The 27792-nt window shown below is 38.4% G+C and overlaps 4 protein-coding genes across 6 annotated transcripts; all 4 read right to left on the reverse strand.

The window, feature by feature from the left end:
• Window positions 1-1569: 1569 nt before the first annotated feature.
• Window positions 1570-3971, reverse strand: LOC125223607 (uncharacterized). Its single transcript, XM_048126820.2, has 11 exons — window positions 3780-3971; window positions 3536-3630; window positions 3333-3390; window positions 2759-2953; window positions 2609-2685; window positions 2441-2523; window positions 2301-2352; window positions 2158-2226; window positions 1995-2081; window positions 1865-1926; window positions 1570-1750 (listed from the first exon to the last, which is right to left on the reverse strand). Exons 1-11 carry the CDS (start codon window positions 3910-3912, stop codon window positions 1681-1683), a joined length of 981 nt encoding a protein of 326 aa, XP_047982777.2. The 5' UTR covers window positions 3913-3971; the 3' UTR covers window positions 1570-1680.
• Window positions 3972-5554: 1583 nt separating this feature from the next.
• LOC125223378 (Tetratricopeptide repeat (TPR)-like superfamily protein) lies at window positions 5555-9897 on the reverse strand. Of its 2 annotated transcripts, none has more exons than XM_048126500.2 (3): window positions 6777-9897; window positions 6370-6537; window positions 5555-5988 (listed from the first exon to the last, which is right to left on the reverse strand). In XM_048126500.2, the coding sequence occupies exons 1-2, from the start codon at window positions 9690-9692 to the stop codon at window positions 6493-6495; spliced, it is 2961 nt and encodes a 986-aa protein (XP_047982457.2). In that variant the 5' UTR covers window positions 9693-9897; the 3' UTR covers window positions 5555-5988; window positions 6370-6492. The 2 variants fall into 2 exon arrangements, with proteins under 2 accessions (XP_047982457.2, XP_047982458.2); XM_048126501.2 differs by lacking the exon at window positions 5555-5988 and adding an exon at window positions 6030-6189.
• A 1149-nt stretch (window positions 9898-11046) lies between these two features.
• LOC125221042 (ENTH/VHS family protein) lies at window positions 11047-18134 on the reverse strand. Of its 2 annotated transcripts, none has more exons than XM_048123168.2 (14): window positions 17902-18134; window positions 17364-17446; window positions 17015-17066; window positions 16819-16898; window positions 16665-16743; window positions 16475-16558; window positions 16236-16381; window positions 15153-15506; window positions 14171-14212; window positions 13968-14075; window positions 13684-13898; window positions 13172-13383; window positions 12032-12980; window positions 11047-11955 (listed from the first exon to the last, which is right to left on the reverse strand). In XM_048123168.2, exons 2-14 carry the CDS (start codon window positions 17396-17398, stop codon window positions 11426-11428), a joined length of 2886 nt encoding a protein of 961 aa, XP_047979125.2. In that variant the 5' UTR covers window positions 17399-17446; window positions 17902-18134; the 3' UTR covers window positions 11047-11425. The 2 variants fall into 2 exon arrangements, with proteins under 2 accessions (XP_047979125.2, XP_047979126.2); XM_048123169.2 differs by having other exon boundaries at window positions 13684-13895; window positions 17902-18127.
• A 4997-nt stretch (window positions 18135-23131) lies between these two features.
• Window positions 23132-27744, reverse strand: LOC125221900 (uncharacterized). Its single transcript, XM_048124224.2, has 2 exons — window positions 26503-27744; window positions 23132-25790 (listed from the first exon to the last, which is right to left on the reverse strand). Exons 1-2 carry the CDS (start codon window positions 27704-27706, stop codon window positions 23515-23517), a joined length of 3480 nt encoding a protein of 1159 aa, XP_047980181.2. The 5' UTR covers window positions 27707-27744; the 3' UTR covers window positions 23132-23514.
• Window positions 27745-27792: the final 48 nt, after the last annotated feature.

Raw genomic sequence — 27792 nt, forward strand, 5'->3', positions numbered from 1 at the left:
ACGTTGTGACAAGTCAATAGCCCACGAGGACAGCGACAAGTTGATGACTAACAACAAGAATCGTTATGCCAAGCCATTAACTAGAGAGGAACATCTACAAGGCTGCCTTGCCCTGTTGTTTTTTGTTGCCATAATTGGATATTCTATGTAAATCGTGGGCAAGGCCATGACGCCGCATCTCTCCATACAACAACTGCACGTTCGCGGAGATTTCAGCAACTCCTCAAACCCTAATACCTCCATCGTCACCGACATCAAATTCAAAAGTCCTCAGTTGTCCGACCAACTCAACATTACTTTGTACTATGCCTCCTCCAACCAGAGCTACTCCCCCATCGGGTACAGCATCGTCCCAGGATTCAGCGACGGCATGAGCACAAAACATCGGGAGGCGGTGGTGGTGCCTAGTGGGCCGTCGTGGGACGAGGCGCAACAGAAGCTTGGTCAAGGATCAACGGTAGAGTTGAGGGTTGAGATGACCACCGCCTATATATACAGAGAGAAATGCCGTCATTGTATCGACGTTGTGGAGCGTGAAAAGTGTCATTGCAATGATTGCGGGGATGTGAAGCCGGTGAAGGTCGTGGCGGGCTTTCTTGTTGGTGGCTCCGTCGAGGTTGAGAGGATTACTTGAATTTTTATTTTTTTTGTTATTTTTTCTCCCTTTAGTTTCATTCAAATTGCTTTAATTTTAATTTCTATTCATATTTATTAGTACGTTTTGGTTATGTTCGGGTAATAGTATAAAATTTATTTTTGTTATTTTAACTCATTGCTGTATTATGTTTTTTTACTTACGGTGGTTTTGCCGTAACTATTGTTGATTCACATGTTTTGGTGTTAAAAACAGCATGGTTTTTTGGTAATAATTATTTTAATTTTAAGGTGTTTTGATGATTGAATTTGGAGTATGTTAGAATAATAAAGAAAAATAATTAACCTACTTTTATAAAATAAAAGATGTTCTATAAAAGAATTAATATATTAAAAACGGAAAAGTAGGCGTTGTTATTTAACAATAATCTATATTTTAGATTTTAATTTTTTATAAGTATCTATCTTTTACTCATACTATAAATTTTTTAATTCAATCATCATAATACCTTAAAATTAAAATAATTACCAAAAAGTTACTTTAAAAATAATGCACATCACTGAAACTCAATTATGATAAAATCAACCTACAAAAATAAGTAAGAATTAGTATGAACATAAACAAAAATATAGATGAATTTTAGATGAATAGCCATTGTCCACATCCAACTTTTTGCATGGGTTAGGTGAAATTTTTTTTATGTTTATTAACTATGAATGTCATTAACAATGGAATAAGTATTAAACATATGGATAACGAGATCAAGCACTAATTATAAGCTTAATTTTGTGTTGCACGCATTAAGAAAAGAAAGAAAAACTTATTTGATTAATCAACGATTTTTCGAGCATCACCAAAAAATTCATCTTGTATACTAATTGAACAATTGAAAAGATTTGAAATTCGTGGTTTAGTTCCATTTTCAAATTTCATTAAACCTACCTATAGAATTTGATTTAATTGATTATCATATCTTTAATTTGAAACTTTCTTGGATATAAAAGACAAATGAGCATAAATGTGGAACAAAAACATTAACTAATAGTAACAATAATCTTCCTAAAATTCTACAAAAATGTGGTTGCTCAAACTTGAATCTGGGGAGCCTCTTCCTCAACGTTTTTCTTCTCATCATCATCCTCATTTTCATCACCTCTAAAAGTTTTCATAAAAAAAGGACTAGTTTTAGTGGACGGGCCAAAATAAAAAAAGTGACTGTTTTTTGGGACGGGGGAGTAAAAAAGAGAGACGAAATGAATTTATCTTTACACTGAATAAACGATGAGTCCGAGCGTGACAGCAGCAAAGGCGACGAAGTACATCCAATCAACCTGCATAAACAAAATTCATATAGAATCAGACACCACAACAATAGTAGTGATTTCACAATTTGGTCTACCTTTTCATGGTATACGAAGATGCGGATTAAAACAGACCACATATCCGAAGTCAGCAACGACAGATTTAGCATCGTTGATCCGCTCATCTGCATCCAGATTCGTATCCAAGCATAAATAAATCCACAAATAGACGAGCAAATTATATTTTGGACGAAGACTTACCTTGAGCAAAACAGGAACCCCCGAGTAAAACACAAACATGGCTAAGGAAAATCCAACGAACGGGAGTGTCTGCAACGAGCATATATTTTATTTAGTGATACATGAGAGAGAGAAGTGAGACAGAGAGCGAACGAGAGAGATACCGCCCCAGATGACCAGTGAATGGATTTGAGTTCATGGCGCTCGAGTAAGCTTCTGCATATAGAGTTAAAACAAGTGAAAAATATTGACGAGTTGATATGAATTTAATGGCAAGGGAAAAGTGAGAGAAAGAAAAGAATACATTTGGATAGCACTGATAATTGCACCAAAGATGCCCAAGAAGGCCATAAGCTCCACCCTATCTGCACTTTTAACAAAAAACTCCTGCATTATACCAACCACGACGAGCATTAACTTCTATGCTAATGCTAATCTGCATCTCCAAGTGTAAAATTGAGCATGCACTTGCCTCGCTGACGTTGCTAACACCGTAAAGGGTTGCCCCAGCGATAACGAGAAGGTCACCTTTAAGAGGTCTGCTACCACCTAAAACAGAACCACAGATTCTCAAAATGATAAATGAAATGCAAGTAGAATGATAAGTAGGAGTAGTACTTACTCGATCTATCTGCTGCATGTACATCAGAGAAAACAACTGTTACAAGACCGGCAACGCAGATAGATACGCCTATAAACTTTCGGAACCTATATTTCGTCTTCAAAAAGAACCGCGTGAGAAACAGGACACATGGTATTGTCCAACAATCCAGCAGCATCACGCTCGTGATGGAGGTGTACTGGTATGCCTTAACCACTGCAACATCCAAAACGAATCGTGTTATTCTACCAAAAACACTCACAGCACAGACTCATTGATTTCTTCATGTCTCAATATGCAAAGAAAACCAGTTAAGTAGACCATAAGTGGTGAGTCTGCCTAATTGTAAAGGAAGCCCTAACATAAGTATGATGAAAAATTAAATTGCAATGCTATCTTTTATTCGGGAATTACTATGCTACGTGCTCAACGGTAGAGTAAGCAAACGGTAATCGCCAGCAAAAACTAATTCCAAGTTAATCGAATTATGTAGTTATTCAACGAGATATAGGATGCAGAAAGCATTCATATGGATTGTGTATTTCAAGCAGTTTAAACTCATCAATTTTAGAAAATGGAGTAAGCAGTAACTCACCAAGAAAATTGGCTTCAACATCAACCAATCCTAGCAAGATGTAGTAATACCATTTGGCCTGCTTAAAGGAACATTCAATCAGATTAAGCAACACATTCAATCAAGGATTTCTTCAAAACTACAAAAACATACTCCAAAAAAAACCCCAAAAAAGGTTAAAAAAAAAAAAGTGATGAGAAAGAGAGAGAAGCGAATGAGCAGACCTTGAGAGGTTTTCTTCTGTAGAGTAGAAGGCTTCCATAGACAATCACCAACAATACATAATTGAAAAACGACTGCGAAGTTGGTGCATTAATTCCTACAGTTTACAACAATTCATCATAGTTATAGGAGCAAAACAGCATCAATTTTGCTGCATTGAAATAAAAAAAACAACAACATCGAGATTAACATCACAATTGAAATTGATAGTTGAGTAAAATCAAAATTGTTGAAGGAAAAAGGGACCTCTGTTGGCGAGCTCAGAGGATGAAAATCCGGTGGAGGTGATGAGAAGCGAGAGAAACTGGCCTAGAGCAAGCCCTAACAATGTAGGTTTTGTGAAGAATTTTTTGCAATTCAGCGTCTTCATCATTCGCATTTGTTTCGGCAGAGAGAGAAGAGCACTCGTATATCAGCTCTCTCTCTCCTCTCTCACTCTCTCTCTCTCTAAATATATATGAGACACGTTGCGGAAAATAAATAATTTGACAAATTCCCACGTGGCTTTTGACTCACACTATTACTTTTTACTTTAAATATTTGCTGCAGTCAACTCGTGTTGATATGGAGTACTCCCCTGTTAGAGAGACATTTCTTTTCGTCACGAAGATTAAAAAAAATTGTATTAGGTGAGTTAAGTAAGAGAGAGTAAAGTGGAAATGAAGAAGGTAGAAAGAATAAAGTAAGAAAGAGTAAAATAGGTGTGGAAAATATATTGACTCTTACTAAAAAGGGAAATGACTCTATTGCTATGTAATGTACCAAAATGGAAAAATGACTCTATTACTGTGGAACGGAAGGAGTATAATCTTTTACTAATTAATTGTGCGGTTTTAAATGTCTTATTTTTTTTTATTTTAGTACTATGTCACTAAATATGAGTGAAATTAAATTTATAATCTAGAACTATAGTACTTCCTCTGTCTCACTAGAAATAAAACGTTTTTCTTTTTGGGTTGTCCCATTAAAAATGAAACGTTTCTTAAATAGAAATAATTTTATCTCTACTTTTCCTGTACTCTCTCTTATTTAATTCACAAAATAACATTACATAAAATCTTGTGTTGAAAAGCAAACGTTTCATATTTATTAGGACGAAGTACTTAATTTTCTTGAGATGGAATTAATAATAGCATTAGATACGTTTACAGTTGACACATTGGGATTCTTCACACTAAATATTAGGATTTGGTATTTATTAATGAATGGGCATTTTTTTGACAATATACTCTCTCCGTCCCACATAATTTTATCCAATATTCCATTTTGGGCCGTCCCACATAATTTTCCCCATTTCACTTTTACCATTTTTGGCAGTAAACCTCATATTCCACTAACTCATTCTACTCACATTTTATTATAAAACTAATACTTTAAAAGTAGGACCCACATCCCACCAACTATTTCAACTCACTTTCCATTATATTTCTTAAAACCCGTGCCAGGTCAAAGTGTGTAAAATTATGTGGGACGGAGGGAGTATACAAGATTGTAGTTGTGATTATACTTTATTTTATGCGCATAAAATCCAGCAGAACAATCTCTCTTTTTCTGAAAAATTCCAAGGGATCAATTCCCAATCCATATCATTATCAATCTTGCATAAGTATTTTACAACTTTCAAATACACGCATATGCAACTACACATTTGTATATAATAGTTATTGGGATGGTCATGCGTTCAATAAAGCTAAGCATACTTATGTTCATACATGCATCGTGTACTTCAGATGGTTATACACATTTTTTCCTAAAATCTTTGATACAGTGCTATCAACGGTGTGCCGCTGCCCCCGTTGGTCGTCACATTCGCGCATGGTTAGCACTCCTCATTCCTCTATCCACTTCAAAACCTATGTTTTACCTAATGTAATTCTAACTCATTATCTAATTCAAAGTGAAAATTGAAGATGCTCTTATTAACAATGGAAATCATTACTCTATTTTTTATTTTATTCCTTCTCTATGTAATAAACTAAATCGTGCTGAACAAAAAGTGTAATTTTGAATAACAATAAACGTAATGCAAGTAAGTCCAAGACATGTCATTAGTGATAGCAAAATCAGAACAAATCAACAATTTAGTAATTTATAGACATATTTTACGGTTAAAACTAGAGAAACCAACAATGTACTAATAATCTACTGATCATATTTACATGACCACTTCCAACAATGCAGCAGATCATCTTTGCTATATGAAATTAGTTCCAACAGCAATTTTGAACACTCCAAAATCAGTTTCATCAGTTCCATTTTTCTTTCTGCATTCTCCGAAAATTCATTTAGCTCATCAAGTTCTGTAATTTTCCATTACCAGTGATTCCCATCGAGAAATATCATCTAATTGTCATTTTGGTTGGCCAAGGATCGAGCCTTTACTCGTGTCTTAGATGGCCAACAGCTCAGCTATAGCATATTCACGACGTATGGGGCGCCAACGAGTGGCCATTTTCTGCACCGTAAGCAAACATAACTAAAATTGGAAAACGATAGTGCTTTAAACTCAATAAACCTTGCATATCTACTAGATCAACATGGTCCTGTAGTTAGACAAATATTACGGGAAAATGCTCGACTAGGCTACTGTGTTACTCGACACCGAGCTCTACATGTCTAATTGGGATGTTTCGTTTCTTCAATTTCGAGAAGAGATCTGAAAAAACAATTAAAAGCTGAAACTCTTGAAACAAAAAAAAAAGGACTAGAGAGTGGTTGAAGTGTTGGATCCATACAACCACTTTCGTCTAACCATCTTTTCTACGAACAAGATTGGATAACTGAGAAAATATATAACTGCACAAACGAAAGGCAAGAAGCCGGACGTGCAACATACCTGGCATGAAGAGAAGCACATGTTTGTCGTTTTTGTGTTTCTAACTCGATGCAAATTTTAGAGAGGATTTGTTGAATGCTTCGCTATCCAATTGTAACGAGAGGGGTAAAATAAGAAACCACTCTACGTCTGTTTTTGCGTGTTCTGATTTGTCAACCACTGGATATCCTGTTATCCCAAAAAACCATACAGCAAATATCAGATTATTCGAATGTTAAAGGCACTATCTGTTAGATAATCATCAAAACCCTTCAAACTGATCCTGTTGATGCCAACATGCTTACCGATTTATGCAATTATAAAAAACTACATCAAGTTGCACAGATCAACACATACAAATAACAGGAATTATGATAATGTATTGATAAGTCGAGAGCACACAATGTCGCTGTAAGAAAGAGGCATACCATGTGACACAAGCTTTCAGAAAGAATAAGCGCATCCCCCCATCTGTTAACTTTTAGAAGCCCCTTGACGAGATCAACAATCACAGCAAACTCGGGAACATTACCTTTTCCTATCATGTCTGCGTATAATTCAAATGCTTCATCAATTTTTCCTGAAGCTGTCAGGCTCTCGATTAAAGAAGAACACACATTCTTTTGCATTGATGAGCATGGTGACAACGATGAAAACTCTCGATGCAGCTGCAGAGCCATTTCCAATCTTCCAGCCTTCCGAAAGCTATCAATCAAAACTTTGTAAGCTGGAATAAGGGGAACAGCATCATCATTACCCATTTCATTGACTAATTCATGACTCAGCATAAAATCCTTGCTGAAGCCTTCCACAACCTTCTGATAGTTCGCTAAACGACTCGGCCAATATGTCTGTTTCATCTCCTCCAGAAGCTGATAAGCCTCGTCCAACCGCCCAACGCCACAGCAATGCTTTATTAAGACCCTGTATGTGACATAATTCGGAGCACATCCCTTTTTGGTCATCTCTTGGAAGAGTTCGAGGCATTTATCGACTCTTCCAGTAACCCCGAAGCCATCTATCATGGCGGTATAGGTAACGACATTAGGATTGCAACCTTTCTCCTCCATCATCAACATCAGTTTGTATGCTTCAGCTGTCTTCCCATTTTTACAAAGACCATCAACCATCTCTGTATAAGTAATAACATTAGGCATGCACGAATTTTCAAGCATTTTTGCCAGTACTTTTAGAGCAAGATCAAGGCGTTTCTCTTTAAAGAGCCTGTCGATCAAAGAGCTGTATGTATAAACATTTGGGGTGTATCCACGTTCTGACATCTTAGCAAAAACTTCCTGTGCTTCATCTAGCTTTCCAACCTTGCAGAATCCATCTATAAGAGCGTCATAAACAACAGCATTCGGCTCACAGTTTTGAGCCATCATTGCATCTAAAATTTTGTTTGCCTCTTTAACCCTATGCACCTTGCATAAGCCATCGATCAGAGCTCCATGTGTAACAACGTTTGGCTCATTATTACTATTATCCGAAATTCTGAAGTACATATCTACATCATGAACATCAAGATTACCTCTCATTCTTTCATAAATCGCCCCGGCCTTCTCTATTTGTCCAGCTTTGCAGTATCCATCGATCAAAGCAGTAAAAGTGATAACATTCGGCTGGCATCCTTGTGTCAACATCATCTCAAATATCTCATTCGCATCAGAGATCTTCCTTACTTTGAGGTAAGCATGTATAAGTGCTGTATACGTGACCACAGTCGGAGGGCAGCCATCCCTCATCATTTCCTCAAACCAGCACCGAGCCTGTTGAATCAAGCCAGCTTTACAGAACCTATCGATCATAATAGAGTAAGTGTATACATTTGGGACGACTCCATTCTCTTTCATCTCTTTAAATAGTAAGAGGGCCTTGTCTACTTTTGATGCATCACAGAAAAAACCAATTACTTTGTTGTACGTGCCAGCTTCCGGAACAAATCCATTGCCCATCATTTCATGAATCACACGATAAGCTTTCTCATATTTCCCCGCCCCACAAAGACAGCGGGAAAAATTGCTAACATTGATTCTATTCAATGCTAACTTGGAAACAAGCATCTCACTGTAAGCCTTTTCAGCCAGTTCCAACATGTCTGGACTTGGAAGGCTGTCGCCACCACAGATACTTCCAATCAATATATTATAAACTACATAACCAGGCTTACAACCACATTCAACCATTTTCTTGAACAACTTATATGCATAGGAATGGTCCCCGGATTTGCAGTAGGCGTGGACGAGGGAACAAAATATCCTAGTGCTCGGATAACAACCTTCTGCAATCATCATACTTAGAACCCTCTTACACCTCCCCAGCTTCCCCTTATTCAGACACCCACAAAGTAAAACCCTATACGTCACGACATTAGGAACACACGAATCCACCCGCATCCTATGCAAAAACTCCATAGCCTCTTCAAAGAAAGAGCCCTCACACAATCCCATTATCATCTTCGTATACAACAAAGTATCAGGCTGGACTTCTTCCGTCTCAATCATAGTTAATGCATCTCTCCATTTACCTATTTTGCATAAGAAATGCACAAAGCTACCTAATATATGACTCTCCATCTTAAACCCCAAACTCAACATCTCCCTGTGAAGCAGCAAAGCAGTGTCCACCTTCCCAGCCTCCAAGAACACGCGCACCAGCGCATTGTATGTCGCCCTAGACGGCTTATACCCGAAATCCTTAAGCCTCCCCAACTCCTCAAGTGCCAAATTCCACATCCCACCATGGCAACACTTCCTAATCAGCACATTAAGCAATCTCCCCAGCACTTCCCCATCATCCCCCTTTATCTCGAGCAGAAAATGATCGTCCACTCTCTCGTCCCTACCGCCGCCTAACAACTCCAGCAAAGCCTCATAAACAGTCACATTGTGACTATACCCTATCTGCCTCCCAGCCCACATGAAAAACCTAACACCCAATTCAGGATTTTGCACATTTCTCAACACATCAACCACCAAATTCCCATCAAGTTTCGCCCTAAACTGCCTTAGGAATTTCTGGGATTCCTCTCCCAACCCATCATTGGAGCTCTTGATCGTGTTTATGATTGAAATAGCATCGGTTGAGCACTTAACTGACTCAAAGACTTCAGCTTTGGCATCAAAAATGGATTCCTTGAGAAATGAGAGGTACTGGGCTGGAGCGTCTTGAGGTGCGGAGTAGAGGGCTTCATCGTCCGTTAATAATCCTTCGAGATTGCCGTCGGCGGCGGTTAGTCCTTGGAGAAAAATTTCGTCGGTGCTGAAGAATCTGTAGAAGGGTTTTAGCGAGTTGAAGAATTTTGCTGAAGAAAGTAGACTGGAATTGAGCACCCTTCTGCTCATTCTACCGCAGCTCTCTCTCTCTCTCTGTTCAATTTCGGCGGCAGCGCACCATTTGAAAGTAATCTCTATTTCCTTTTTATTATTTCTAGGTGAAAGAGGCGAGAGGGAGAAGATGAGACCGGAAAATCAATTGGTCGCCGACGAGAAATTGGAGAGAGGGAGCGACTACTTTGAATTTAGGCAAAGAGAAGAGAGAGTTGGCTGCTCATAATTTAGACTTGGGCCCTTGGAATTTATATAAATGGATTGGTCCACTTCTTTTAAATATTCATAAGTTAATACTAAATACTCCTATATCAACACAGATTTTTTATTATTCTTGGGTTGCTCAAATTATATCCATGATACTAATTTTAATAACATAAAAACAAATTTAAAATTAAAATTTATTTTATTTTGTTTATAATATCGTCAGTTATATCAAACATTGATAAAAGCGTACTTAATTATTGATAATAAGAAATGACAAAAATAAAACAAGCATGCATTTAAAAAAGATATTGGCCCAAAAAATCATAAACTTGCCTAAAATTTGGTATTTCCCACAAACTTTGAGATTAGCCTATGATATCATAAACTTTGCACTTTGTTTGGTATTTCACAAACTGATTCAAATAAAATATTTTCATCACAATCTTATTTTACATGGACAACCGTGATATGTTTTATAATATTTTAATGTTTAACCCACTTTTTAAGTTCATAACAAGTATTAGGATAAAAAGTCACGTTAAAATCTATACTGATTTAATTGTGTAAAGTATGATAAAAACGCCTCGTAAGTAAGTCAAATATAATGATAGACGTGCCATGAGAAATACCGAACAAATTACAAAGTTTATAATATTATAGACCAATTTTAAAGTTCGTGAAAAATACCAAACTTTAGGCAAAGTTTATAATTTTAAGGACCAATGTCGCCATTTAGAAAAGATAACTCCATTAATCTCACTGAGTATCAACAACAATCAGCTCTATAAATCAAGAAATGATCGATCAACAATGCAACCAAGAAACGAAAAAACCAGAAATCAAAACTGAACCAGACGACAGAGATGTCACCACCACTCTGCATTCAGCTCTGCCCCATCCACAAACCACACACAACATAGAAAAATATCCGACAACACACACCCACAAATTGGCGTCTTCATACTCCTTTTCCGAAGGATTGGAGGGTAATGGGGACTGTCGGAACTCCCGACAACGAGGGACGGAAAGAGAGAACAGAAATCAAGAGGGAATATGCAAAGAGAGAAAATAAAGAGATCCATGTAATTAAAAATGTCCGAGGGCCGGGTGTACGACAAATAGTCATATTGAATACATCAATAACCGAAACCAAACCGTGGAATGAAATGAATGTCGAATTTATTCATGGTAAGCAACCACCTTTCAACAACTGCACTGTCAAAATGGTGCATAGGAACATCACAACAAAAAAATAGGCACCCGAGAGGTGAGCTATAATATACAAGATCACGCAGCAACAACTATAGAACTATGGGGCACGTTGGTACAATAGCTCATTGTGACCCAAAAATATGTATATATCATATAAAAAACAAAACCCCAAAAAGAATGAATACACACGTTATACAAACCCAACATAAAATATTACAAGTGAATAGAATTTTGTTGGTTGCAGTATCTGATTGTAAATCCGCGTTTAAGGGTGGGGGACTCATTTTCTGTGTAAAATAAACCAGCAATGTCACCTTTAGAGGCCGAGCTCATCGGTAGCCACCATATGGATGTTGGTTGTAGTTTCCAGGTCCCATTGTAGGATTGTATCCCCCGGGTACGTTACTTCCAGGATGGCCCATAGGCTGTTGCATGTTCATCCCCGGGCCCATACCCGTGTTCATCCCCGGGCCCATACCCGTGTTCATCCCTGGGCCCATACCCATGTTCATTCCCATTCCCATACCCATAGGTCCTGGCATATTCATACCTACACCCGGTCCCATCCCCATCCCCATCCCTCTCCCAATTGGTTGGCCTCCCCCATAGCCACCCATGCCCATGCCCCCACCGGGACCACCGGCCATGTTAAAATTCATACCAGAACCCATCATTGGGTTTGGCTGAGGCCTTAGAGCACCGGCACCAGCACGTCCAACCCCAGATCCAGAGCCCATTGCTTTGCCCATGGTAACTGTAGATGCTACTGTAGTTGTTGCTGGTTGTTTTTCCATCCTTTTCTCCTTGCGATTTATGGCATCAAAATCAACTCCTATATCAGCCAATGGATTTGTTTTTGCTGCATAAATTTCAACAGTAATTTAGGCTCAGCGATGAAATGTACTCTTATCAGAAATGAAAATGCCAAAACTTACATCCAGAAATATTGAGGTTAACCAATCCACGGCTCAGAGTGTCAGCCCAAACAGTGGACTTGGTCTCGAACTTGTCTGGTTTAGGTGCTACAGCAGAACCTGTTGAAGCTTGAGTAACAGACACTGGAGCCACGAGAGTGTTTGATTGTGCTTGTGGAGCTTGAGAACCCATATGTGAAAGGAAATTTTGATTTGTAGCAACTCCCGTGGACGTAGGAGGAACCATGTATCCACCAGCTGGGGCTGCAGCCACTGATTGATGATGGTAAGCTCCATAAAAGTTCATGTTTGGCTGATTTGGCAGCATAGAACCACCTTGAGGATGAAAGCCTGAATGTGGTGCCTGACCAGCTTGACCAGGGAGGGCTAAAGCCATGGTTTGAGAAGGAAAGCCTGCTTGTGGAGCAGAGTGTGCTGGTTGAGGAGGATAGTTCGCTTGCATCGAAGGCTGTCCAAGTTGAGTAGGAGGAAAACCACCAGGTTGGCCAGGTTGTGCTTGAAAACCATTTTGGGTTGCATACTGACCAGTTAGAGATGGCTGCATTGTGGGTTGATTGGGTTGAGGCGGAAACTCGTTGTGAGGCAGAGATTGGTTTGGTGCAGATTGGTAACCAGATTGTGTATTGGCAAAAGATTGGGGGGCCGAGGGAGGTAGAATGTCTGCTAATATATCGATCTCATGGCTAGCAGTTGATGACTCTTGTTGTGGAATTGGTGTGGTTGAAGTGGGTGGCATTCCAAAAGGAGAAGACGGCATGTTCGTTGCATCATAAAATGCACCCCCAACTTCGGTAGCTGGCTTCTGAGGAGCTGACTGAGGCACATCAAGGCTCTGACTGGAATTCACAGTGAATGAATCAGATAATGTATTGATCTGTTGTTCAGTTGGTACACCATCTGTAGATGTAATAGCTCTGAAAGGACCATCGCCAAATGGATCATCGAAAGGCTGAAACAAAATCACGAACAAATGGGTGAAATCAAATTTCCAAATGTTCCACCAACCAACATGTGCATTATACAGTAATAAGCAAATGAGTTTTGTTCTTGTTTCCATTTTCATCATTCTATTTTAACATGATATTACTCACAATTAACCACTTCACATGTCATCAGTCACAAAACAATATCATAAAGTACCTGATTGTCAGTTGCTGGTGGTGGCGGCCCACCTACAAATGTGGGTCCAGAGGTAAAGCCTGCATTTGGATTAGCTTCAGATGAAGCATCAGGCTGCCCAGCAGGTACGAGAGCCAGCGGATTTGAAGAAAAAGGCTCAGACAGAGCACCCAGCAAATCCATTTCCACAGCAGATGCGGCAGGAGTTATACCATTTGAGGTGGCTGGGGCGGCTATTAAAACATATAAGATGATAGAAAATAAGAATGAACCCAACATCTCGTAGCTAATAGACGGAAAAAAAATCTTAACAGGTCCAGAATAAGCAGTACAAGGAAATCATAGATTTCAAATGGCGGGAGCAACAGCATCAAAGCAGTACAGAGATTACATGGCAAGGCAGACATCCTAAAGCAGTACAGAGATTACATGGCAAGGCAGACATCCTAAAGCATTCAATCAGCATAGTCCAGGAATTACAAGAAGACAAGAAATAAAGTGATGTGCAGCTCCAATAGTTACTAGATCTTTACCTGAAAATGAACCTCTAGGATCAAATTCATCAAATCCAGCAACTTCACGGTTGCTATCCTGAGCTGTAGTCTGAACTGAAGTAGTAGGAGATGCTGAAGCAGGAGGTGAAGCAGGAATAGGGTGTGGAGCAGCTGGGGTTGTTGTATGGTTTGGGCTAGCATCTTTGGGGGAGGATGCATTAGGGGCATATGCTTGTGAAGATTCTCCATCCCTACTAATGATATGGATCAGAACTAATGCACAAACTGAAAGTCCTTGAAAGCATATATACAGGAAATCTTACCTTTCATTGTATGAAGGACTGCTGGTGCCACCAACAACATCCTCATAACTAGGAGGTGCACCAGCACTTTGCCCAGAATATCTACTTTCAATCCTCTTACCAGCAGTACTGATTCAAAAGTCAAACAAATTAAACAACTTCAGATGATGATTAATTAATCATTTCATAAGAACAATACATCAAAATAGATCAATTGAATTTACCTTCCATCTTGAGATTGGTCATCAGCTTTTGCACCACTTCCTCTGAAAAGGAAAAGACTTGTAATATTCATATCTCAATACAGATGAACACATAGTAGGGCCATGAAATTGATAAGGTAGTTTTCCTAGCTAGCACACTAATCTAGTGGCCCAAATACCATTTCAAGAGCAGTATTATCCAAGATTCTTGGGAGGAACCTGCTACGCATATTTTTTATTATTATTAAGGTGGATCAATATTGGCTCCCCATTTTCTCTCCTTGGTGACTTGAACCCCCAACCTACTCATTAGAGAAGCATCTTCTTACTAGTTAAGCCGATGTGCATATTAAGTATTCAAGTGTTTGCATGTCCAAAAAGGTGCTTTAAAAAGTTTTCATATCTTTATTTCAGCATCGAGGTTTCATTTCTCTTCTAGCAGATGTTAGTCCCAAAGTTCAACAGATTATCAATCAAAAAAAATATCAAGCAATATTTACAGGTTTGTTTCTAGATACCCGACAACAGTATTTTAACCAATGAAACAATCCAAACAGTCAGCTTCATCAGCCAGCTTAAACAAAAGTTTTCAGATTGAAGAATATATGACATGTAAAGCATGAAGTAGACTGTTTCACAAGCTACATTATATCTACGGTCTTCCTAAGAGATCAAATTTATAAAAGCACTTATCATCAGTCTGGGTGGAAAAGATTAAGGTGGTTCAAATTTCCTTTTTAGAAGTCAAATACACATTTTAATCCAATCACTACTACAAATTTGGTTCAGTTATATTATTCACAAACCCATAATTGATTGACATGTTATTCCCATAACAAATGCTTCTTAAAACAGATCTCAACACAGTCGAACATGTTTTTATCACTTTTGGGACTAAATTTATCATAATTGGTACGTAGCACAGAAAAGGTTGGATATGGGCACCAAGGAAAATTAAGTCAAATAAATTCACTGAATATGGGAAAATAGAAACTAAGCAAACCTTGAAGAATATTGGCTGTCATCCTCATTTGCAGGATTTCTCTCCCGATCAGCACTTCTACTTCTTGACCCATAATTATAATCATCATTGCTTTGACTTCTTCCTTGGTAATCATCATCCTTGTACCCATCACGGCCAAATCGCTCCTCATTATCTCTACCATACCTGTCTCCATCACGACCATATGATTCCCCATACCGACCATATCTATCCTCATCTCTAGAACCCCATTCTCTATCTCTCCCATAGCCATTCCTATCATCATCTCGGTTTCCATATCGATCATCATCATATCTGTCTCCATACCCTCCGGAGCCAGGATGATACATACCACCACTAGGACTACTGCGGAATCTGTTGATATATGATGTTAAAAGAACAAGTACACAGCTTCAACGATGATAAACCAAAAGCTAGAATATGGTTTATGATAATTTGCAGCATACTTAGAAAAACAATATTGTAATACTGATCAAACATACAGTCATCTGAGGATGTACAGAAAACTAACAGGATGCAGAGAGAAGGCGGATGAACAAAGAAAATACAGAAAGAAACAGATAAAAAGTTTCCAAGAGATAAAACAATTTTATGTATACAGACTACAAGCATTTGATTTTGCATTTTTGCTCTATTGTGCGGCAAAAAACTCATCATTGCAACCTAAGAAGCCCATAAAACAGGGTAGGCAGAGCTCCCTCAAAGCCCTTGCTCACACTACTCAAACTTGAATATGAGTAGATTTTAGAAAAGATTATTCTTTAAAATTCCACATTCGCAAACACTACCCAAAGTAGATTCATCCCTTAAAACATAACAAAAACATAACTATGAAATTTCAAAATCTACTAAAAATCGGAGATGTTAACCTAGATGAAGATGAAGCACATTCAAAGAACAAGATTCAGTATTAGTATACATACAGGCATTTAGTAACCAATGAATCTATACAAACACAGCCTTAAAAATTGCAAATAGCAAAATAATTATGAAAGATAATAATTCATTATACAGAACCTAATATTTATGTCAATAAGAATAAGTTTAAGATGCAGGTAATGGAGAGCTTGTTGTGCTACTTACTTGTCCCTATTAGCAGCGGCCTTCTGGCGAACCTCTTGTATCCTTTCCTTATCATTTACAAGGACTACTATGCTCTGAGACTTCTTTCTAACATTGTTACCCTGGTCTCTTCCAGTGGAATCTATGTATTGGAAATCGGACAATGTCTAGGAAAAGAGGAAAAGATAGAAACACCACCCATCAACTTACATACAAGGTGAAGCTGTATAAGAAAATAATTAGATAATGAAGAAACTAACTGATATTTGGTATGCATGTTCCTTGATATCATCTATGACACGCTCAGATCCATGGGCTATCAGGTATTCCAAGACGGTCAATGCCTGCAGAGATCAGCAAAAAGAATGATATGGTTGTCATCTCTCTAGATTTGAATTTGCTACTTGGAATGGTAACTAAAAAGGAAATCTCAAATTAAGGAACACAAACCTTGTAGACATGACGCCAATTTTTTCCAGTATCATTTATACGCTTCCATATTACTGATATGATCATCTGATAGTCATGACTGAAAAGGCAGAGCTCAATACCGTCTCTATGAAAAGCAACCCAAGTGAAGTATATCGAGTCAGCATGCACTTACTAGTTTCTAGTTGCCTGAGCAATATCAGCCAGAAGGGATCCATGAGGACCCCAGGGCTCATTGCTAGTTGCATCAAGAACCTGAAGGAGGAAAAGCATTAAAAGTTAGAACTGCTGAGAAGAACTAGCTAGACAACAAAAACAAAGAAGTGAAGTACAGAGAGAAAAGGCAATCAAAAAGACAATATAGATATTACCTTCTGCTCAATTGATGGGACTTTAAGAACTTTCTTGTTGACCCCTCTCTTGCTGCAGGTTGACAAACAAAGCATTCATAAGAAATGCTTGGCAGACTAAAACTAAGACATAATATAACTAAATAAATCATCAAATATTTGAGATTCTGAATGGCAAAGCTAATTTGTTTTGCAAGCTTGATAGCTCAACGATTCTATATCCAGAGTAGCCTCCTATACAATTTTTTCTATAATCTAGATACTGGTTTATATTTAAGAGAAGATAAAATAAACAGTGGGAATACAAACCATGAAATAAAGTGCAAAGACAGCATATCCATGGAATAAAGTTATAGTAAGAGAAACTTACATGTCACGGACAGTTTGATCAAAAACCTTCTTCATCCCACCCTTGCCTGAGAGATGCTGAATTGGCTAGCTCAATCAATTTGCCTGCGCAGCATGTTATACTTAAATAAACCACAAAAAAACTTTTTCTCTTAATTGAATAAAAAATGCAACATTCAAAATGACACAGATCAATTGCTAAAACAAAAATATAGCGATTTCATCATTTCAAGTCATGCAAGCAATAATCTTTCTAGCAAAATCTACCACCAAAACGGTATACCAATCGACAGAAGAAAAGAGCAAGGAACAATCATAATCAAATAACAATGGAACAAAAATTCCCCTAATAAACAAACGATTCCTCCATCCACATAAAAATAACACACCAATTCAGATCTAAAACATCAGCTACAATCAAACATATGACTAATAAGCTAAATTCCACAGATAGATGGCGAAAATTAGATCTGGTGCCGTGCAAACGGAACTGAAGATCCAGTAAATACGATTAAATACAAACTCCACAAAATCCTTTAAAAAAATGAATTAGATCATACCTGATAAATTTACAGCCTCCTTCACCGTATGCTAGATCTGAAGATATGGCGTTGAAGAATGGCTGTCGAGATCGAGATCGAGAAGGGATAGAGAGAGAGGGAGATTGTAAAGCAAAATGAAAAAGGGAAAATTATATGCTCCGTGAAGAAAATTGGTCGAAATGGAATTTAGGTGTCTTTAGTTGGAATTTTAATATTCTAATTTTAGTTAAAACTTTAATTAAAACCAATTTGAAAAATATTAAAAAATAAAATAAAATGTGTTTGAAATGTTATGAGTACTTTATTATATTTTCTGGGGAAAGGAAAGCTCCCGTGGGCCTACGAAGAGCACGAGTAGGTAGAAGAACGGAAATGTGGAAATGTGCATACTTGTACAACCGACCGTGTGCATGGCGGTGCGATTGAGAGAGAGAGGACTGGGTGCAAATGATAGAGAAGAATAGACGTACATCGTGCACAAGAGTGTTTGTTGTATTTAATTTTATTTTTTTTATAAGTACTGTTTAAATCTGAATTAGATCACATTTTAGTCTTTAAAAATTGAATATTAAATATGTAGTACTACTATAATTTTATTAGACTTTAATTTTAGTTTAGGCGGTGTGTCAATTATGTAACGCGCGGATGCCACAAAACGATGTCGTCGTCACTTAATTTTTTACGTTTTACCAGTATAGCTGTTTTATGCATGAATTAGGGATTTTCACACAAATTGGGGGAAATTCAGGATGCGCTATCAAGAAGCCGAGGAGGAAATTTACAGAGAATTGATTACTTGTAAGTATGCAAACTTTTAATCTGCTAATTTATGCTCTTTGTAAAGAAAGTAAACTGTTTGAAGCTTTATAGGATGATGAACTCTCGAGGTTATTGAGAATATAGAAATGATGCCTGCAATTGTCTCATCAATGGTTATTGCAAAAAATGTAATCTTGTAATGGCTGCGGGGATTTAGATAGAATGATCGAGATGGGCGTGAAGCCTAATTTGATTTTAGTGAAAGGGGTATTTGGAGGTGGAATTTGATCTGTGTAATAAAATGGTTATGTTTGAAATTCGAATTATATACTGGCTACTTATGGAAGGAGATATTAGCATAATTTTGAAGATATTTTCATTTAACAGATGTAGAAGCAAGAATATATCTGGAATAAAACAACTCCTCTTTACAAAAGTTGAAGAACATATGGTACTATGATTGATGGATGCTGTTAATTGAGCAAAAGAGAATCTATGGACCTCTCCATTTCTTTCATAGATGTGATTAGAAGGTTAAATATGTGTGATGCCACACGTTTAAACACGCTGCTTATTTCTTGTTGCCTTATAAGGAGATTCAGAGATGCATTTGATTTGTTTATGAATATGGTAAGAACAATTCCTCCTAATTTGTCTGTGTCAAATGGAGTATCAAATTATGATTATGTTGTTTGAGCATGAGTAGTGCAATATTTGACAATCTTTGTGGTTTCATCAGAGAAGTTCTTATATTTTGTTGAACCTTTGAGGTTTTGGAATCAAACAAATAATCAGTGATTATATATTGACACCATTATACTAGAGACGAGGTCCGAGTAGTACAGTTTCATTTTCAGTTAATCACATCATCTAACTGTACTTCATCGTGCTAGGAAATTGAAAATAAGCTATGATTTATGCCAACCTTTTTTTGCAGTATTCGGATCTGATCGAACCAGTTGGAAAAAGAACAAAAAAATGTTGAAGATTGCACAAAGGTGGTTGATAAATGCGAACATTATTATGTCTTATACATATCTCAACTGATAGTCATGAGTTAATTTCAAACCTTCCTATTCTTGTTCAGATCTATGCTTAAGGTTGAACAGTTTGGAATTCTTTGATAAGCCTGTGAAGCTTTGCAATTAAAACATGGAGATGTTCCACGAACAAAACAGTTGATAGTTAAGGAACACATAATTGAGAGGCTCAAATCTTCAAGAATTATGAAAATTGGTGATATTTGCACAGGTTAATGTGATGGAGTAGAATTACAGATAACATACTACCTAGAGATCTAATTGTCTTTTTCTTTCTCAAATTCTCATCTTTTCTGCCCTATGTCATATGCAGTCAAAACTCATATATTTGTAATTGTGCAGATTGAGGTTGTCGTTTTAGTCCGTGAATAATCGACCAGGGAGAAATTGAGTTCCACTGCACTAACTACTAAGAAGAATGGAAGCCGAGAAGGCGAGGAAGCTTCAGTTAGAAGGTCAGTTTTACTCTACAGGTATCATGTTATGTAAATTCTCAGATGTGCAGAGGTAAAATTCTCAATTTGCTTGTTTATTGAATGAAAATTCTTAGATCATTTGTTCCATAGCAAATTTTACAGGACATAATTACCATTTGCTTCTAAACTTTAATTTTGTATAATTGAGAATCATAATCTATTATTCATAATGTCAATAGTTCACCATGCACTAAATGCCTCATTGAATGCATATTCCATCAGCTGGATTACTTAAATGACTAATGAGTACTCCCTATGTCCCTATGTCCGCTAATAGACGTCTTACCTTTTGGCGGCTCAGTCTAGAATTGTGAAGGAATGTGGTTAGGGAAAAGTTAGTGGAATATGAGTTTCATTTTTATGGATTAGTTTTGTATTAAAATGTGAGTGAAATGAAGTAGTGAATGTGAGACCTACTTTCGTTAAAAGTGAATGAGAAAAGTAAAGGTGGATGGATAGATGACAAAATGAGAATTATAAACCAAGACATCACTAAGAAGTACTATTAGAACTAAAATTGAGTATATGCCCCTTTTAAAAATAATGTAGGGAATATAAAGATTGTTACATGAAAAGTAGATTAAGAAGAATTTGACATGCATATATATATTTTGTTTAATTGTTAAATAAACTAAATATCGTCCTGTTGTATATAGTAGGAGTAGTACAACTTACTCCCTCAAAAAAAAAAACACAACTAAAAATATATAAATTCAAAAATTTATTGGGTCCCTCCAGTGCCCTAATTTCCATACATAACAGATATAGATAGGCCGCTACCTATATCAGGTCAACAACTTTATTGATCGAGCATGATTTGAGGCTTGAAGTTGACTTGTTGATAAATATCGAACGGGCTTTAATCGAGCCTAAATCATAATAATTTGCGAGCGACTTAAACAAAAATTTTAAAGGCGATGCGTCAAGGTAGATTCGAACATTAATTGAACCTACATCTATTTCTATTTTAATTTGCGAGAGACTTCAATCGAATTTTAAAGGCGGCGCAACATGGTAGATTCGAACCTGAGACGTTGATAATAATCGAATGAGCTTTAATCGAGCCTAAATCAGAAAAATTTATGAGCGACTTAAACAGAAATTTTTAAAAGCCGCGCGTCATGGTAGATTCGAACTCCGAAACCTTTATACTCAGACATTTACCACTTACCAGCAGGCCAACACACGCATGCCGGTGTCCGAGAAAACCGTAATTACGCTTATCATTATAATTGTCATTGGATACTTGTTACGCAACATGATTGAATATGTCGAATTGATAAATTCGCATAACGCAAAAAACGTGTCTACAAAATGAAAACAGCTAAATGAAACGTCAAAAAGTATAGTAAAAATAATCTAAATATAAGAAGAAGCCAAATAAATCAAGGTAAAGCATGTGGAATAAACTTTTTGAACGAAATGTTTTGATGAAAGCCAGCAATGCGTCGTTATTGGGCCCATTCAATTATTGATTTCAAAGGCTGCTAACCAAAGATTAAGTAATATATAAAATTATACATTATATTCTTTCCCTTCTATAATACAAACATAATCGAAGAATTTGTTACAGCTGTGGTTAATCCAAATGAAAGAAAATGACATTTTATCTAATATCCACCTATTTTTAAAAAAATAGAGAAAAAGGAAAAAAAGAAAAGTAAACACAATGGAAATCTGCTGTCTTCCATGTATAGTTTGTTTCGTGCTTCTCTCGAATTTATTGTCGTCCTAATGGTAGAGTTCTAAGTATCCAAGATCAAAAGTTTCTGGTTTATTGCCGGGTTCACCATCGTTTATTCAAAAATCTTTCCGACGGAAACAAAAATAGTAAAAATAAAAAATAACATTTCACCACTGTGAGGTGCAAAATATAGTACTCAATCCGTCTAAAAGATAATTCACATTTTTTCATTTTGTTCCGTCCAGTAAAATTAGTTTCATTTCAATGAAAATTTTCTCTTTAACTCTTTCTCTATTGTACATCGTACGTCACCTTTTTTTCTCTTTCTTTCTCATATTTTACCAATTACTAATAAAATATGTACAATTAAAATGAGACTATATTTTTGGATGGATGAAATGAAATATTTTTATAATAACCGATTCGTTCATAATTGTCAGTTTGCTTGGCCGATTAAGCAACACATAGTGTGCCATACACGAAATCCTTTTAATAAAATTGAATAATTGTTAAATTAATCTTTGGGGTAGTTGAATTTTGGTAGATGCTAACAACACTCCATAACAACTTTATCTTATTTTCAAATTCGTATCAAATTGACTTTTCAAAATAAAATAGTAGTATTAAATATAATTGAGTTATTAGTTAATATGGTTTTATCCGAATGCCACATGTATTTATCCAAAAATATGATAACAATTAGTCCATTTACTTCTAGAATTCTATGAATTTCTTCCAAAGCTACTTTACATTAAATTAATATAAAAGAGAGGAAGGATAAGCTACTTAATTAAGTGAACCAAATAACAATCAACTTTTTCGTTCAATATTAGTTGGACACCGCACATGACAATATATTTATTGAGGAACAATGAACAATTTACAATTAATTACTCCCTAATATTTTTGTTTTATGCTATAACAAAGTTAACACGGATCAATATGATTTCATTTAATAAATGTGATTGTGATGTATGGTAATGGAAATTCTTTCTCCTGATATTAGAACAAAATAAATTGAAGCATATTTCATAATAGGTAATTTTGGGGTGTGATTTAATTTTATTGACGTTATCATCTAGCAACATTCAAATATTATGAGTTTATTGCAAAATGTTGAATTTAAAAATATACTAGAATTTTTGTTTCTGATGAACTTCAAAATCTTCTTAGGTTAATTTTAAAATAAACTCTCTCAAATAATATGGTTATATTAATTACCTCGCTGCACGAACTAATAGTAGATAAAAATATACGTTTGATCATAAAATTTAAATAGAGCATTTGGCTGAGAAGAAAAACTAGTAGTAATTCTTTTATTGCTAACATTTAAATTCACATGAAACAAAGAACACAAGGAGTTGCAATGTGAAATGAATATAAATTCAATCAAACAAGGCCATCCTATACAAACATAAATTTTAAATAGGAAACAACCTCAAACCTAAAAGTAACTTTTATCTAAATCCTCACTTGATTTGAGATTGCATCAACAAGACAATGTGGAATAGAACAGCCAAAGACACAGACGCAAACTGGTCCAACACGAATTTGATGAAGTTTTCTAACATGTATCGGACCTTATTGAATAACCCACTAGCTCTTGAAACCGGAAACTGTGAAGTAATTATTTTCTCATCTTTTGGATTTAATACTGCAAAGTTCTCATAGCTTAATAATGAGTGGGAGGAGGTGGAGATGCGTAGATGTATACGGGTGGAGGCGGGGATTTTACGGGTGGGGGAGGTGATGAGTAGTGGTATGGAGGAGGTGGTGATGGTGAGGGGGGAGGCGGGGATTTGTAAACGTATGGTGGTGGGGGTGAGGGGGAAGGTGGTGGGGGAGACTTGTAGTAGTATGGGGGTGGAGGAGAAGGTGATGGGGGTGGAGGTGATTTGTAGTGATAGGGATGGTGTGGAGGAGATGGCGATGGTGGTGGGGGTGAGTTGTAGACGTATGGAGGTGGAGGAGATGGTGATGGTGGTGGGGGTGATTTGTAGTGGTAGGGATGGCGTGGAGGAGATGGCGATGGTGGTGGGGGTGAGTTGTAGACATATGGGGGTGGGGGAGATGGTGATGGTGGTGGTGGTGATTTGTAGACGTATGGCGGCGGTGGAGATGGTGATGGTGGTGGTGGAGACTTGTAATGGTAGGGATGGTGTGGAGGAGATGGCGATGGTGGTGGAGGAGACTTGTAGTAGTAAGGCGGTGGTGGTGATGGAGATGGGGGAGGTGGGGATTTGTAGTAGTACGGTGGTGGAGGAGATGGCGATGGTGGTGGGGGAGATTTGTAGTAGTAAGGGGGTGGGGGAGATGGTGAGGGAGGAGGAGGTGACTTGTAGTAGTAGGGATGGTGTGGAGGAGATGGCGATGGTGGTGGAGGAGACTTGTAGTAGTAAGGAGGTGGTGGTGATGGTGATGGTGGTGGAGGTGATTTGTAGTAGTATGGTGGTGGTGGTGATGGAGATGGAGGAGGTGGTGACTTGTAGTAGTAGGGGTGGTGTGGAGGAGATGGCGATGGAGGTGGTGGAGACTTGTAGTAGTAAGGTGGTGGTGGTGATGGTGACGGTGGCGGAGGTGATTTGTAGTAGTATGGTGGTGGTGGTGATGGAGATGGAGGGGGTGGTGACTTGTAGTAGTATGGATGGTGTGGAGGAGAAGGCGATGGAGGCGGTGGAGACTTGTAATAGTAGGGAGGTGGTGGCGATGGAGACGGTGGTGGTGGTGATTTGTAGTAGTATGGTGGTGGTGGTGATGGAGATGGAGGAGGTGGTGACTTGTAGTAGTAGGGATGGTGTGGAGGAGATGGTGATGGAGGAGGTGGTGACTTGTAGTAGTACGGATGGTGTGGAGGAGATGGTGACGGAGGAGGTGGTGACTTGTAGTAGTATGGTGGCGGTGGTGATGGAGATGGAGGAGGCGGTGACTTGTAGTAGTAGGGATGGTGTGGAGGAGATGGCGACGGAGGAGGCGGTGACTTGTAGTAGTAGGGATGGTGTGGAGGAGATGGTGATGGAGGTGGTGGAGACTTGTAGTAGTAGGGATGGTGTGGAGGAGGTGGTGGTGATTTATAAATGTATGGAGGGGGTGGAGGGGACTTGTAGAGGTAAACTGGTGTTGGAGGTGGTGGAGACTTGTATACGTAAGGCGGTGGAGGGGGAGATTTGTATACGTAAACCGGCGATGGAGGTGGAGGGGACTTGTAAAGGTAAACTGGTGTTGGAGGGGGTGGCGACTTGTATACGTAAGGAGGGGGTGGAGGAGACTTGTATACGTAAACCGGCGACGGGGGTGGAGGGGACTTGTAAAAATAAACTGGTGTTGGAGGGGGCGGAGACTTGTACACATAGGGAGGTGGTGGAGGAGACTTGTATACATAAACCGGCGATGGGGGTGGAGGGGACTTGTAGATGTAAGGAGGTGGTGGAGGGGACTTGTATACGTAAACTGGCGATGGGGGTGGAGGGGACTTGTACACGTAAGGAGGTGGCGGTGGGGATTTGTATACGTAAGCCGGTGTCGATGGAGGTGGAGGGGACTTGTACACGTAAGGAGGAGGCGGTGGGGATTTATAAATGTAAGCCGGCGATGGTGGTGGTGGAGACTTGTAGTAGTACGGTGCTGGGACGGGGCTGGGCTTAGGTTTGTGGCATTTCTCGTAAGGGGCTTTGGAACCATAAGCGAATGGCTTAGCATACAAGACAACTTCATAGTGATTCTTGGACTTCACTTTAAGTTTAGCACCCTTGATTCCCCAGTTAAGGTCAGTTGGAATGCTACACTTAGAATCCTTAGGTGGTGCATGAAGTTTTGCTTTGCAAGCCTTTGCTCCATATTTAGCATATTCAAATCCTTCAATTGGAATGCTGTATTTTCCATTGATTTTTGTTTTGCCAAATGCAACAACTTCTTTCTCACCTGCTTTGCATGTTACTTCCACTACGGCACCTGAAAGCAACCAAGCGGAAAGTAGATTAAACAAACCATGATATAAGTAAATATAATATCCTATAGGGCCCTCATCAATTATAAATTTATGTATAGTAAATAAATCATGTCTTTAGCTTTTAACTTTTGATAGAAGGAATTTTTATGCAAATTGGAGTTGTTCCACTATGAACACTAAGTATGGACCACAACCTTTTTTAATTAAAAAAAAAAAAAAACCTTTTTCTATTATGAGTAGACAAATTGGAAAAGTCCTCAAGTTGAGGTGGTGACATCCAGGTCAATTATGATATAATTATTTGTTTTTTTTTATGTAAAGTAAGTGATCATTTGTTGTAATTCATTATCAATCAAGACTAATTCATTATCAATCAAGACTAGTGATTATGTTGATTTTATTGATAACGAATGGATTGAAAGTAAATTTGGGGATAATATTTCATGTCTACCCAAAGTTTGAACTTTTCCCAAAAAGGAAAGACAATTTGAAATAATTGTAATATAAAAAGAATACACACAACTTATTTATACGCTTTAATATCATAATTTTGATAAATATCTCTAGTGTGTATTTTCACGTGTTTATATATAGTATAAAACACACAGTGCAAAGATGAATGTTTGAAAACTGTTTGAATATTAAATAATATTCCAAACAAAAAAATGAATGTTTGAAATATTAGTGCTACTAAAAGACAATTTTGAATATTACCTTTGAGATGTTTCTTGGCATGAGATTTCTCTGGGTGTTCGGAATCGTAGCACCGGTAGCAGTACACTTTTCCGGTCACCTTGACTACGAATGAGTGGTGGTGCGGTGGGTAGTAAGGGACTGGCGCCGGTGGTGGAGGAGAAGTGTAGTAGTATGGTGATGGCGAGGGAGGTGGAGGAGATTTGTAGTAGTATGGTGGTGGCGGTGAGGGAGATGGAGGAGGTGGAGACTTGTAGTAGTAGGGATGGTGTGGAGGAGAAGGTGATGGAGGAGGTGGTGACTTGTAGTAGTATGGTGGTGGGGGTGATGGAGATGGAGGAGGCGGTGACTTGTAGTAGTAGGGATGGTGTGGAGGAGATGGTGATGGAGGTGGTGGAGACTTGTAGTAGTATGGTGGTGGCGGTGAGGGAGAAGGTGGTGGAGGGGATTTGTAGTAGTAAGGATGGTGTGGAGGAGAAGGAGATGGAGGAGGCGGTGACTTGTAGTAGTATGGTGGTGGGGGTGATGGAGATGGAGGAGGCGGTGACTTGTAATAGTAGGGATGGTGTGGAGGAGATGGCGATGGAGGTGGTGGAGACTTGTAGTAGTATGGTGGTGGTGGTGAGGGAGAAGGTGGTGGAGGAGACTTGTAGTAGTATGGTGGTGGCGGTGAGGGAGAAGGTGGTGGAGGAGACTTGTAGTAGTATGGCGGTGGTGGAGATGGAGAAGGTGGTGGTGGTGACTTGTACACGTATGGTGGAGGAGGGGAAGGAGAAGGTGGTGGTGGTGACTTGTACACATATGGCGGAGGAGGGGAAGGAGAAGGTGGTGGAGGTGATTTGTACACGTACGGTGGTGGTGGAGATGGGGATGGTGGTGGCGGAGATTTATACAAATATGGTGGTGGTGGGGAAGGAGAGGGTGGAGGAGGTGACTTGTACACGTACGGTGGTGGTGGAGATGGCTCTGGTGGTGGAGGAGATTTATACACATATGGTGGCGGCGGGGAAGGAGATGGCGGTGGTGGAGACTTGTAAACATAGGGTGGTGGCGGGGACGGAGAAGGAGGTGGTGGTGACTTGTACTCGTATGGTGGCGGTGGTGAAGAATATATGTAAGGGTCAGCTGAAACTATACTCGAAGTTGCAAGAATGGCCAATGCCGCCACAACGAACTGTGGCAGCTTTGCCACGAGGCCGCGGCCACCGCCGCTGTGAGATGCCATGGTGTTATAACTCTTACTTGGTGAAGGGATGATTGAAATGAGAGAGACCAGAGTGAGAATATATAGGCAGAAATAATTGGATGGAA

Source organism: Salvia hispanica, chromosome 1 (genome assembly GCF_029641045.1).
Source record: "Salvia hispanica isolate PSC_SH4W2 chromosome 1, Shi_PSC_v1, whole genome shotgun sequence".
Taxonomy (NCBI): domain Eukaryota; kingdom Viridiplantae; phylum Streptophyta; class Magnoliopsida; order Lamiales; family Lamiaceae; genus Salvia; species Salvia hispanica.

Coding starts and splice junctions, on each gene's coding strand:
- LOC125223607 (XM_048126820.2), bottom strand. CDS start 3,912: ATGCGAATGATGAAGACGCTGAATTGCAAAAAATTCTTCACAAAACCT. Junction 2,686..2,758: donor ACATGCAGCAGATAGATCGA/GTAAGTACTACT, acceptor GTTCTGTTTTAG/GTGGTAGCAGACCTCTTAAA. Junction 2,353..2,440: donor ATTATCAGTGCTATCCAAAT/GTATTCTTTTCT, acceptor CTCTATATGCAG/AAGCTTACTCGAGCGCCATG.
- LOC125221900 (XM_048124224.2), bottom strand. CDS start 27,706: ATGGCATCTCACAGCGGCGGTGGCCGCGGCCTCGTGGCAAAGCTGCCA. Junction 25,791..26,502: donor TGCCAAGAAACATCTCAAAG/GTAATATTCAAA, acceptor GGTTGCTTTCAG/GTGCCGTAGTGGAAGTAACA.
- LOC125221042 (XM_048123168.2), bottom strand. CDS start 17,398: ATGAAGAAGGTTTTTGATCAAACTGTCCGTGACAT. Junction 12,981..13,171: donor CACCAGCAACTGACAATCAG/GTACTTTATGAT, acceptor ATTTTGTTTCAG/CCTTTCGATGATCCATTTGG. Junction 11,956..12,031: donor TAACCTCAATATTTCTGGAT/GTAAGTTTTGGC, acceptor AAATTTATGCAG/CAAAAACAAATCCATTGGCT.
- LOC125223378 (XM_048126500.2), bottom strand. CDS start 9,692: ATGAGCAGAAGGGTGCTCAATTCCAGTCTACTTTCTTCAGCAAAATTC. Junction 6,538..6,776: donor CTGAAAGCTTGTGTCACATG/GTATGCCTCTTT, acceptor TTGGGATAACAG/GATATCCAGTGGTTGACAAA.